Below are 13516 nucleotides of genomic sequence, written 5' to 3'. Positions count from 1 at the left end.
CGACGCGCAAACGGAATGAAAGTGTGAAAATGACTTGCTACAACTCTCAGCTGTGGTCTCGAGTAGTTTGACATTTTTAAATGTTACTTGTCATTTTTAAATACCTTATTGAAGAAACATCTCCGATACGTGGCTACGTGGACAGGAATATCACAGTGGCGAAATCTGGTCACGGAGAAGTCAACTAGGTCGTCAATTCGAAAGGACATACGTGTACTTCGCTGTTTTGTCACGCATATCTCGCGTATTGTCACTTGACGAGTGCCGTTGTGACTACGAGACGATGGTACGCGAACACGACACGTACAAGTGCGATCCTGAGCGGTGCTGATTCCTTCCGTCTTCTCCTCCCCGGGTCCTATCGAGTCCTCGAGGAGGACGCAAAACACTCGCGTTAATCGCGAAACTGGACGACGAGAACGATAATCTGCAGCATCATGCCTTCCAGAAGGAGCAAAGGCGGCCTCCTGGCCAGGGTGAACTTTCCCCTCTATACCGTGCAAATGGTAACCAACAGGCACATCCTGGTGGGAGGCGGAGGCGGTTCCTCCAAAACCGGAGTCGCTAATGGATTTGTGAGTTGCTAACAGATTTTTTTAGCATGTTGCATTTATGTCAAAATGATTGATTGATAACTTGGACAGGTCGTTATGTTATGTAATTTTGAATAGATTGACAAGATATTTTGATAATGATGTTATCAGAATCTTGATAAATGTAAAATGTGATACTCATGTCGATTATGAATGTCTGTAGGAAATTTTTGAACTGTCACACAACGGAACGCACTTTATTGCCGAAGAAGTAACCAGGCATGAAACGGGTCCCAGTGTTGTCATGAATTGTGCTTCGCACAGGAGTGGCAATAAGACATGGATCGTTGCTGGTCAGGAGAGCCACTGTCAACTGTATAATGTAAATCCCAAGCTGGTAACTTCGGAAAACGGAGAATTGATCAAAGGGCCGACAGCAACAACACACAAGGATGGTGTTAGACACAGAAAAAACAGTGAAAGAGTCGAGGATTCTCAATCGCAAAAGGAGAAGATAGAGGAAATTAAAGATAATAATTACAATGTTAAGAGTAAGAAATTGCAATTGGTTCTTGAGCCTGCTGGCAGTGTACAGACAACTTTTGGGTAAGATAATTTATTGTATTTATTGTATTTATTATCAAAGAATGTCACAAGAACCGATTTATAACAAGAATTCTTTTCTCATTGTACAGGGATGGTGAGCCTTTACAGAGAGTTGTCAGAGTGAGCATTCAAGGGAAAAGTATGGCTACAGGCGGCACAGATGGTAAAGTTAGATTATGGAAATTCCCAGAGCTGGACAAATTGTACGATCTTGGAGCACATGGAAAGGAAATAGACGATATAGATTTCAGTCCTAATGGCAACTTCCTGGTGACCATCGCCAAAGACGGAAAAGCCTTTGTATGGAATATAGAGAGCAAAGAGAGCAGAGAGCTCACTTGGAAGCCGCCGGACGGCATCAAGTACATGTACAAAAGATGTCGATTCAAGAAATTGGCAGAGGATGAGAAGAAGAATGATCTATTTATGCTCACTAATGCCGTAACAGCGAAAAATTCTAGTTTCCTTCAGTTGTGGGACGCTAATACCGGTGCAATAACCAAGTCTGCTCCCTACAAGGAGGCCCTGTCAGCTTTGGCTGTTTCTAACGATGGTAAATTCGTGGCTGTCGGCACGATGTTCTCGGGCAGTGTCGACATATTCGTGGCGTTCAGCTTGAGAAAGGCGCTTCATGTTCCTGGAGCGCACAGCATGTTTGTGACTGGTCTAGAGTTCCTTCCAACGAACGATCAATTGAACGGCGTCGCGATCACCAGTAATACGGAGACCGCGGTTGTTAGTATCTCCGTAGATAACAGGATCTGTATACACAGCATACCATTTAGACGTAAGTATATTAGCAAGCAATATTTCCCCTGATGTTATATTTGAAAACACGTTTATGAAAAGTAACAAACTTCTTTTCTCTCAAATGTTTCAGATACACTGCCATTTTGGTTCGTCATCATACTGATAATTTTATGCATATGCGGCGCGTTCATCTTCTGCAGCTATCTCGGTATATGACCTATGAAATGTGCGACCGAGATGATGAAGCAGGATGTTATCTTCTTTTAATTATCATATTAGAGCGATTTTATTGTTTGCAAGCATGAACGATTCAAAAAATAAATAAAAGCCCGAAATTCAACGCACGATTCACTCGTACGAGTACGTAAAACAGTGATGCTCAAAGACCCCACGTACACAAGCGAAATGTAGAAATAAAAGCAGATACGACGGGATTTCGTCGAATTAACTGACGAAACACTGAGTGCACCATAACTGTGGATATGCGGAGCGTTAGAATAAGAATATTCTTGGAGAATATTCTTAGTTTAGTGATCAAGATTCGCGTTTAATTATTGAACAATAGTTTCGTCACTGTACACAAGATAAATCTTCAGGAAGCGCGTCGCGCGATTTAGATATAGATGTGACGTCAGTCGAGGTGCTACTGTGATAAATAAACTATGTTAGAGTGCTTTCAGCAGATTGGAGCAGCACTAATTAGCAGCACATTGATGTACATATAGATTACATTTTATCAATTTTTAATTGCGCAAAAGCAAGAATAGCGCGTCGCGTCGCGATTGTCTCTCTTTCGTGCGTGTACGTTTAAACAGATTCATTTATATTATATTAGATTATAATTTTATTTATATATAATTATAATTTACGCGCGTTTTCTCGCACTTGCCATGTAAATGACCAATCTTTTTTCTCTCTTTTGTATCACGGACGGAAACATAATATAATATGTGTATATTGTATATATCATTGTGTGTGTGTGATTAACATATATATGTATACATATATGTATATATATATATATATATATATATATATATATATATATATAATTAATTCTATATTCTTTCCTAGATATATGTTACTCTATTGTATTTTTTCTTTATAAAATACATGACAAATGTTAAATAAAGTATTTGTATCACTCGACATTAACACAAAACAACGAATTTGGACAGGACGTGCAAAAATGTTACCAATTTTGTCACCAGAAAAATTATAGATTTGATACAAAATACAATGCTCTCAAACAAGTTAACCAAGATATTAGCCAACAAAATTCAATATTTAAAAAATCTAACTATTCAGAAAAATATGAAAAGATTTTCCGGATTTTCATATTATTTTCAAAATTCATATACAAAAGCAAAAGTATATATTTTATTAAAAATAATTATTTTTTTATTATAATAGTGTTATTATAATTATATATTTGTGTTATTATACTTACTACAATATCAAAAAAAATATATAATATTTATTATATATATTAATGTACAGCTCTAATAATGAAACGAAGTAGAAATGGGCATATAGAGAGCTAGGCGCGGTAAGTGGGGCGAGATTGTTGAGGCAAATTAAAGCCTATTTATCAAATTTATTTATTTAAACGTTTCGGTCCAGGATTGGGCCTTCTTCAGTGATCTGTCAAAATACAATTTATTATATATTTTTTTTCATTATTATATTATTATAACACTATATGTTTCAATTTAAAAAAATATAAATTTTTGCGATAATTATATCGATGGAATAAAAATCCATTAAGTACATATAGTATGTTTCATTGAATTCGAGGAGCATGTACAATACAAGAACTGTTTTAAAATACATAAATATATTAATGTGGATCTATATATTTCTCTTTCTTACGACATTAAAAATATGCAGCAAAATCGTATCGTAAACAATAATACATGTAATCAAATGAAAATTTCAATTGAGAAAGCATAACTTCATAATTCCTATTACAGAATTGTAGGATTACTTGTAGCTTATTGTAATATAATTAATATTAAGTTCTCGATAGAACATATTAACGCAATTACACGCAATTTAAATAGAATTTAATAATACAATATAAAACAATTCAATATAGAATAAGAGAAAGAATATTTATTTAAAAAAGACGCGATTTGATATATATACTTTGAATAATTCCTTTGAATGGTTCCTATGTTTTCCTATTTTGATAATTATTTATTGCAGAATTCTCATTCAACGATGGAAATATATAGGTACTATGTTAATTAATGTATTTAAAAAACCTGTCCCCAATTTTGTATACGCGTGCATTTTTAACAAAACTAAATGCATTCTATTTCAAGACCAGCTTTTGAATGGTTTACCTATAAAAATAATCCAAAAATTAATATCTTAAAACGGATTGACGTATTATTATATAAATATTCAATTTAAAACACAAACAATGTTTCTAAAAAAATGTAGGAAAAAAAACATCGTAGGAACACATGTACCTTAGAGATTAGTAAGTTATTTACTTTCTTAACATGTGACATTGCTTCACAATCTCTTGTGATGTTGATATATAAACAGTTTCAATATACACGTATATAGTTTTGTGATTTAAATAAAAAGAAATTTGTCTAGGAAATTCTCTATATTGTTTTGTAAGTAGTTCATCGCTTTAATTTTCTTTTTTAAGTTCTTTTAAATAGTTTTTATAGGACATTCAAAAATTTTCAGAATATTTATACATTGTAAAATTCCGTGAAATTTATTTGTTACTCATAAAAATTTCTCGAAAACATGCAGTATATTACCGAGTTTCTATAATTACAGTTACGCTAAAGAACACACACACACTCTCTCTCTCTTCTCTCTTATCTACGTAAATCGCGAAAATGACTTTACAATTTTCATTTTATGATATTGCAAGATGATTCCTTCGTCCATAATAATAATGCAACATGCTTTCATTTTTCTCTCTGCTTCTGCTTTTCTTTGTAGATAATCTTATAATGGATCTTACCAATCCAACGATGAGACCAAAGATTATAAGAACTCTCATACACAGATGTATGTACGCGAAAGCAGCAAATGAAGTTTTAAATCAATTGGATTTAAATTTAAAAGACAATGTAGAGGAAGCAGTAATGGACCAAGCAGCAAAAAATGAACTTATAGATGAAACACTACTTCGAAGAGTAAATATGATAACATTCAAGAGAGAATATTATAAAATAAAAAATATATACGAAGCAGCAATAAAGGATGTGCTTAATCAAAACAAACCTATAAAAGAGATTGCAGATTATTATGAAATCGATGAAACCGAGCTATGCAATGAAGTAATACGTGCTCGATGTGATAAACAATATAAATATAGCAAAAAACCAGAAAATAGTATAAAAGTGTTTTCATATTATGAAGAGGTATTACTATTGGAAGAGTTAGAAAAATGGATTGAAATGAATAATCCAGATTGTATTTGCCAAGTTTGTGTCTTTGAACTATTATCAAGATTGGCTTACGAATTTGCCCGAAGCAGAAACATATTATGTCCAGACTATTGGAATATAGATGAACATACAGATATCGACTGGCTGCAAGAGTTCGAAATAAGGCACTGCACTGAACTTTATAACGCGTATTCTATGAAATTTTGCTTGAAAGATCCAACAATAAATACGTCTATATTTATACCGCCTTATTAAAGAAGAAACGCAGCATTTGTTTAATGAATAACCATTCTATAAATCGAAGGCTTTTTTCGAAATAGAAGCAGGACATCAAAAAGAAGAAGGAATTATTAAGAAGATTATAAGTTTTTGCTAAATTCTATTAATTAGACAGTTAGATTTAAAGTGAAAAGAGAAAATCATTAAGATATATTAAATATTACAAAATGTGTATCAAAAAAATTTAATAAAAGCTATTATCCATTTCTCACATAAAAAATTCTTGATAAAATAATTTTTCTTTAATTTGTCAATTTTTCTTTCAATTAGTTATTTTTCATTTTAATTCAGTTAAATAAGAATATTTCTTATATTTTATAAAATGAGATATATTAATTAGTTTGAATATGTAGCTATCGAACACTTCACAACGATAAATAAACTTAACATGACTACATAGCAATGATTATGTATAGATAACTAAAAAAAAATAAAACATATACTTAAAAAATACGCTTGCTTTCTTTCGACTGATTTTTTTATACATAGATTATATATATGAGAGAACGCGATCGTTTTAGTAAACTAATTATGTTCCATGAAATAATCACTTAATTAAAGCACAACATATAATGTCATTAAATTGTTCAAATACAAATCATTATTCTATACTTTCATCTGTACTACTGTATTAATACATAAGAATTTAAATCTTTATTCTTCGAATTTGCATGCAACTATGTTTGCATTGTAACTATGTAGTACATTTAAGAAAATTATTTAAAAAATTACTAAGATAACTTGGCGATATTTAATTTATTGAGTTAATATTGCAACTAATTGAATATATGTTTCTAGAATTTGAATATATATATAACACATCTATTTACGAAAGTGAATACACTTTTGTCATATACATATAATTACTTAAAATAAAATATATGTGATAGATTCGCGTGCTCGAAGCGAAGTTATATTATTCTTTGATAATAAAATATATTAATAATTGCAAAGTACGCATAAAAATTATTACTGCAATGCATGCATAAAAATATATTAAATAATTATGCAATGCATAAAAATTCAATATTTAAATCTTTAACAAAGAATGCGTACAAGAAAAATAGAATTTTTTATAAGAATCTTAAAATTATTAAGAAAATACTTGCACTTTCATTAAACTCGTGCATCTCCTTCTTCTTCTTCTTCTATGGCTGCTTGAGCATTAGGGATTGCCCATGCACCATTAATTAAACTTGTGCATCTCGATACATCCACCATATTGCACATCTCGCGCGAGACTGATGCCCATCGACCGCGAAACTCCTGAGCAGTAGATGTCGCCATCTGACGGCGAAACCTAACTTCACAGCCAAGAATGAACCGAGCGCGACGGAGCACCTCGCCTGACTGGACCCAACATCTCTCTCTTTCTATTCTTTCCATTAGATGCAAGCGTCCCACACGTCCGCTACGCTGCACGTCTCACACGAGATTGATCCCCACCATCGCTCGCAAGACTGCGCAGCGGTGTCGCTACCTGATGGCGAAACCTAACTTCACAGCCAAGAGTGAAGTGCGTCCCGTAACTGGCAGTCCGGTTCCGGCAGATACGGGACACACTTCATCCTGTACTGCTGTTGCTAGATGCATTTCCGGTTGTTCGTGATCGACGTTTGCGCGCTCATCGCCGGTCCGCGACAGTACGAGCGTGAGTTTGATATTTTTACGTGCTTAATTATCATGTAAATCCGATCGCGTCGCGAAATCGTGCACCGACATCGTGATCGCGATCGCACGAGCGAATCTATTACACGGACGAGTCTACTACACGGGCGGATCCAACTGCCGTTGCGCTTTCGATTCGAATTTCCGGACTTTTTCGGCGCTGTCGATCCGCGATTTCTACGTCGTTGAATTGCGAAATATAAAACATAGTGAAATGTAAGTGTCCATTTCTTGGAATATCGGCGACTTCTGTCCTAACCTGAGTGCGTCGCGGGGGAGTCGCCGCATCGTCGTCGTTCGATGAGGTTAGGCTCACCTCCGAGAAGTGGGCCTGGAAAAAAGCGGCGACGCGAAAACGGAGCATCGGTTCTATTCGCGCGCGAATAAGCTCTCGCGATTCTCGCGTTTTACCGAAACGCGTCGAAAATGTGATGTGATATCTAAAATCCGGACGTCGCCGCGCGTCGCGAGTGAAAAAAAGTAACGCGAGTGTTTCGAAGCTTCTACGAGGAGGAGGCCCGGGGTGGTATCGGGCGACACTGAGGCAACTGTGAGGTAAGCAAAATAATTATGTAATAACATTTTTTTTTAAAGAAATATTTTTGTTTAAGTATCTCTATATACATATATATATTTTTTATTTGTTACAGACGAACGTTGATTCGTATACGATTGTAAAATTATCGCGTCGTTTTTTCTCATTGTGCAATGTACGCGAAATACGCGTGCGATTCACGCGTCGTGTCGGGAGTGCCGTGTAAAGTGTAAAGGGCGATCGTAATTATTCGTGTTTTCGCGAGTGTCGTGAGTGCTACCATGGACCGAGAGAGGAGGAGGAGGCCCGGGGAGGCATCGGGCAACAGCGGGGCAACTGTGAGGTATGTAAGATACTTAAAAACATTTTTTTCTGCATTCGACCGTTTCCAGACTTTCAAAACACCCTGTACACACATATACACCTTCCCCCCACACACACATACGTCATATATATACATAATTTGAATATTTTGTTTTCAGATCAACGTGTGTGCTGTCTACTACAACTCTGCTATTGCACGTATCGGTGAGTGAGAAATTGTTCATTTCGATCGAATTAAAAGTATTATAACATCTCTTTCTAAAAATGTTAAGTCCATTCTCACAAGTATTGTTGCATCTTTTTCGCTTGTTGACTCTCGATTTGCATTGTTTGTTATATTCGTAGCATCGAGAGGCTGTTATCGCGAGAGTTAGTAGTTTTACAGTCTGTTTAAAATAAAATAAAATAAAATAATGTGTTTTAAATAATGTTATAATACTTTAAACTCGATTAAATTTACATAAAATATGCATTTTTAACACGAATAACTAACGGGCTTGATGGAAATAACAAACTTGTTCGAATAATTATTTTAATTTTAAAAAATTAAATTTTATTATTTAGAGAAGGAAAAGAATTTTAAGGAGTCTATTTTATTACAAAAAATTTTTGTCGATGTACTTCAATGGATTTTAAAGCAGAGATAATGATTTTATGTTATCGATAAAAGTTATATTTTTTAAAATTTACATTTAAATTGTATAAAATATAAATTCGAAACGGATTAATCGGCAACTTGTGTGACAGAAATAATAATTTTTTCGAAGGATTATTGCTTTTAAGGAATTTATTTTATCACGAAAGATTTTTATTAATCAAATATCGCAGCCTTAAAGCCGCGTAAATCATAATTTTATGATTATGAAAGATTACGTCTCTTTAAAAAATTATACATTAAATTTACATAAAATGTGCATTTTTAACACGAATAACTAATAGGCTTAATCGAGCTTGATGGAAATAATAATTACTTGTTCAAAAAATCATTTTAATTTTAAGAAATTAAATTTTATTATTTAGAGAAGGACAAGGCGGATTTTAAGGAGTTTATTTTATCCAAAAAATTTTTGTCGATGTGTTTAAATTTATTTTAAAACAGAGATAATGATTTTGTATATATATATATTATCGATAGAAAAGTTATTATAATATCTTTTAAAAAAAGTTTACATCTAAATCGTATACAATATACATTTCTAACTCGAATAATCAATCGGCAACTCGATGGAGATAATTATTTGCTAAGAAATTATTATTTTATGCACACATCAGTCATTATTTTAAACGATCATATTGTTACGAAATTTTATCAGTAATAAAGTTAGATGCTTTATTATGATAACTGCATGCATACAGAATGCATACGATTCAGATATTCGATTTTGTTTGTCTCTGTGATATATCTATACATATTATTTGGCTGTGCATGGAAATTTCATTAAAGTGTGTGACGATTCTCTCCGATGTTTTATAGTGTAATAGAAAAACATCGCTAGAAACAGCTTGCGATAAGATAAGATAGCTAATGTCGTGTTTGCATTAATCTATTCAAAGCTCTTTATGAAACCACATAAAAGCCACTGAATTGATCATTTAATTATTTTAATTAATCTTGGGAAAGATGAAGTAGAATATATTATAATGCCAAGTGATAAATATTTCTCTTTTGTTACGAAGTTTGATTTACACAGTTAATATCATCATATTATCATTAATTATGAATGGCGGAAACTCGCGTATGTGCATGCAATTACGATATGTACCGACTATAAAATTCTTTGTAAATATCTCTACGAGATTGACGTGGCTCAATAAGAGTGTGCGTAATTGCGTGTTGCTGCTTCTTCGAGTACGATTCTGTGCGCGCAATTTGTCGGATACTTATAGCAACCATTTATCATGGGGAGTAAAATTAATTTAGATGTTTATTATAGATAAAATTGTTTATTTCGATCGAGATGAAAATATTATAGCATCCCTTTCTAAAAAAGGCATGTTAAGTCCATTCTCGTAATTATTGTTGCATCTTTTCCGCGATGCTTATTGACTGTCTCGATTTGCATTGTGCGTTATATTCATAGCATCGAGAGGCTGTCATCGCGAGAGTTAGTAGTTTGACAGTTTGTTTAAAATAAAATAAAATAAAATAATATGTTTTAAATAATATGTTATAATACTTTAAACTCGATTAATATTTTTGATAGTTATCAGCTGATTTCTGTCAAAAAATATTAATCGCGAATAAGTATTATAATATTTTATTTACAACATATTACTATTTTAATATTTTTTACATATTATTATTTTAAAATTTAATTAGCAAATTAACGCTTTAATTAGCTGATTTCTGTGAAAAAATATTAATAAAGCGTTAATTTGTTCATTAAATTTTAAAATAATAATATGTAAAAAATATTAAAATAGTAATATGTTGTAAATAATATATTATAATACTTATTCGCGATTAATATTTTTTGACAGAAATCAGCTGATAACTGTCAAAAATATTAATTGAATTTAAAGTATTATAAAATATTATTTAAAACATATTATTATTTTATTTAATTTTATTTTGAACAAACTGTTAAACTACTAACCCTCGCGATGACAACCTCTCGATGGTACGAATGTAACGCACAACGCGAATCGAGACAGCAGCATCGCGGAAAAGAGGCAACAATACTTGCGAGAATCGACTTAACTTGCTTTTTTTTTAGAAAGGGACTAAAACACAAGCGCGCGCTACGCGTGCGCCATTTCTCCATTTTATATATATAAAAAAAACAATGATATTTTTATATAAAGTTTATTTAAATTTGATTAATATTTTTTGACAGAAATCAGCTAATTAAAGCGTTAATTTGCTAATTAAATTTTTTAATAAAAATATGTTATAAAAATTAAAATAATAATGTTATAAATAATATGGTATAATACTTACTCGAACAATATTTTTTAACAGAAATCAGCTGATAACTGTCAAAAAATATTAATCGAGTTTAATGTACTATAACATTTTATTTAAAAGAATAATATTTTATTACATATACTATTATTTTAAAAATAATTAACAAATTAACGTTTTAATCAGCTGACTTCTGTCCAAAAATATTAATAAAGCGTTAATTTGCTAATTAAATTTTAAAATAATAGGTTATAAAAATTAAAATAGTAATATGTTGTAAATAATATGATATAATGCCTTATCTACGATTAATATTTTTTGACAGAAATCAGCTGATAAATGTCAAAAATATTAATCGAGTATAAGGAATTATAATATATTATTTAAAACATATTATTATTTTAATTTTTATAACTTTTTATTATTTAAAAATTTAAATAGTAAATTAACGTCTTAATCAGCTGATTTTTGCCAAAAAATATTGATAAAGCGAAAACTTACTGATTAAATCTTAAAATAATAAAATATTCTAAAAATTAAAATAATATAATATGTTTTAAATAATATGTTATAAATACTCTTAAAACTCGATTATTATTTTTGAAAGTTATCAGCTGATTTCTGCCAAAAAATATTAATCGCAGATATGTTATATAATACCTGTATAATAAATTTTAATAATTTTAACATATTATTATTTTAAAACATAATTAACAAATCAACGCTTTATATATTTTATAATATGAAATAAAACATTATATTTTATAAAATAAAAATATAAAATATAAAATATATTGTATTTAGAATACATAATATAAATCTGCGCCGTATAGTGTTCGCGGCAACTGAACAGAGTTCACGACTACATAGTGTCGATTTTTAATTTTTTTAAATATAGTCAAATATAGAGTCAAATATACATCACTTATATATTTCGATATTACATTGTCCGCGGATTATTTTTGTACCAAATACATATAAGGGTACAAATTCTTTTATTTAATATACGTAATACGAAATAAAAGTATGCGCCATATAGGGTCTGCGGCTACTAAGTATCCGCGGAAAGTTGTAGCTGCGGACCTTACGGCACATACTTATATTTCGTATAAATAAAAGAATTTGTACGAGCATGTTTAAGATATAAAAATAATCTGCAAACAGTGTAGTATCGAAATATACAAGCGATGAATTTTTGGCTCCTTTTAAAATTTTCAATATCGATACTTTGTAGCCGCAGACCTTATACTGCGCAGACTTGTACTTCGTATATTAAATGAAAGAATATATATACGCTCGTATGATTATGATATAAAAATAATCTGCAAATAATGTACAATTAAAATATATAAGCAATGAATTTTTGACTTTTTTCAAAATATTAAAATTGATTAAATATCGATACTTTGTAGCCGCGAGGACACTATACAATAAATTTATTTTTCACATATTAAATAAAAGAATTTGTACGTTTGCATGTTTGAGATATAAAAATAATCTACACACAGTGTAGTATCGAAATATACAAGCGATAAATTTTTGGCTCATTTAAAAATTTTAAATATCGGTACTTTGTAGCCGCAGATCCTGTACGGCGTAATAGACTTATATTACGTATATTAAATAAAAAAATTTGTACGCTCTATGTTTGGTATAAAAATAATCTACAAATAATATATCATCGAAATATATAAGCGATAAATTTTTGGCTCCTTTTCAAATATTAAATATCGATACTTCTTAGCCACGGCTTCCATACAACGCAGACTTATATTATGTATATTAAATAAAAAAAATTGTACGCTGGTATGTTTATGATATAAAAATATTCTGCAAATAATGTTCTATCAAAATATACAAGCGATGAATTTGTGTGTGTGTGTGTGTGTGGCTCTTTTTAAAATATTAAATATCCTTTTAAAGTGTCGATACTTTGTAGCTACAATAAAATATCGATATTTAATATTTTAAAAGGAGCCAAAAATTCATCGCTTGTATACTTCGATAGTACATTGTTTGCAGAATATTTTGGTACCAAGCAGACACCAGCAAACAAATTCTCTTATTTAATAAACATAATTTATATATGCGGAGTATATAGGGTCCGCTGCAACAAAGTATCGATTTTTAATATTTTAAGACGAACCAAAAATTCATCTATTGTATATTTCGACAGTACATTGTTTGCAGAATATTTTGGTACCATGCAGACACTAGCGTACAAATTCTTATTTAATATACATAACACATCGCCGCTATTGCTTTAAATTATGGGGAAAAAAAATAAAACGATACGAACTGTCATTATCATGTCCATAGATTTGTTTTGGTAGTATAAACCAATCGCGGAAAAGATTCAACAATTTACGCGGTACATATCGACTTTAAACGCGCACTTCTCGCGTTTACATATCTTTTTTTCATAAAAATGGATCTTTAAATATTGTTAAAAAAATAGACCGTAAAAATTTATGTAACAATTGTATCGAAAGAG

At 31.2% G+C, this 13516-nt stretch overlaps 1 protein-coding gene across 1 annotated transcript; it reads left to right on the top strand.

The window, feature by feature from the left end:
* The first annotated feature begins 25 nt into the window (after positions 1-25).
* Positions 26-2894, top strand: LOC145938842 (guanine nucleotide-exchange factor SEC12). The gene is made up of 4 exons (XM_083042647.1): positions 26-575; positions 757-1139; positions 1229-1926; positions 2020-2894. Exons 1-4 carry the CDS (start codon positions 438-440, stop codon positions 2103-2105), a joined length of 1305 nt encoding a protein of 434 aa, XP_082898773.1. The 5' UTR covers positions 26-437; the 3' UTR covers positions 2106-2894.
* The last annotated feature ends 10622 nt before the right edge of the window (positions 2895-13516 follow it).

The sequence above is a fragment of the Prenolepis imparis genome, unplaced genomic scaffold (assembly GCF_030444845.1).
Source record: "Prenolepis imparis isolate NDT839.2.m4 unplaced genomic scaffold, iyPreImpa1.0 SCAF_7, whole genome shotgun sequence".
Taxonomy (NCBI): domain Eukaryota; kingdom Metazoa; phylum Arthropoda; class Insecta; order Hymenoptera; family Formicidae; genus Prenolepis; species Prenolepis imparis.
Note: the sequence above shows the minus strand (reverse complement) of the source record. Positions and strands in the feature narration are given on the sequence as shown.

Bases quoted from the DNA above. Each gene is read 5' to 3' on its own strand.
- LOC145938842 (XM_083042647.1), top strand. From the start codon at position 438: ATGCCTTCCAGAAGGAGCAAAGGCGGCCTCCTGGCCAGGGTGAACTTT. The intron at 1,140-1,228 runs GTAAGATAATTT...CTCATTGTACAG, and splicing joins AGTGTACAGACAACTTTTGG to GGATGGTGAGCCTTTACAGA. The intron at 1,927-2,019 runs GTAAGTATATTA...CAAATGTTTCAG, and splicing joins ACACAGCATACCATTTAGAC to ATACACTGCCATTTTGGTTC.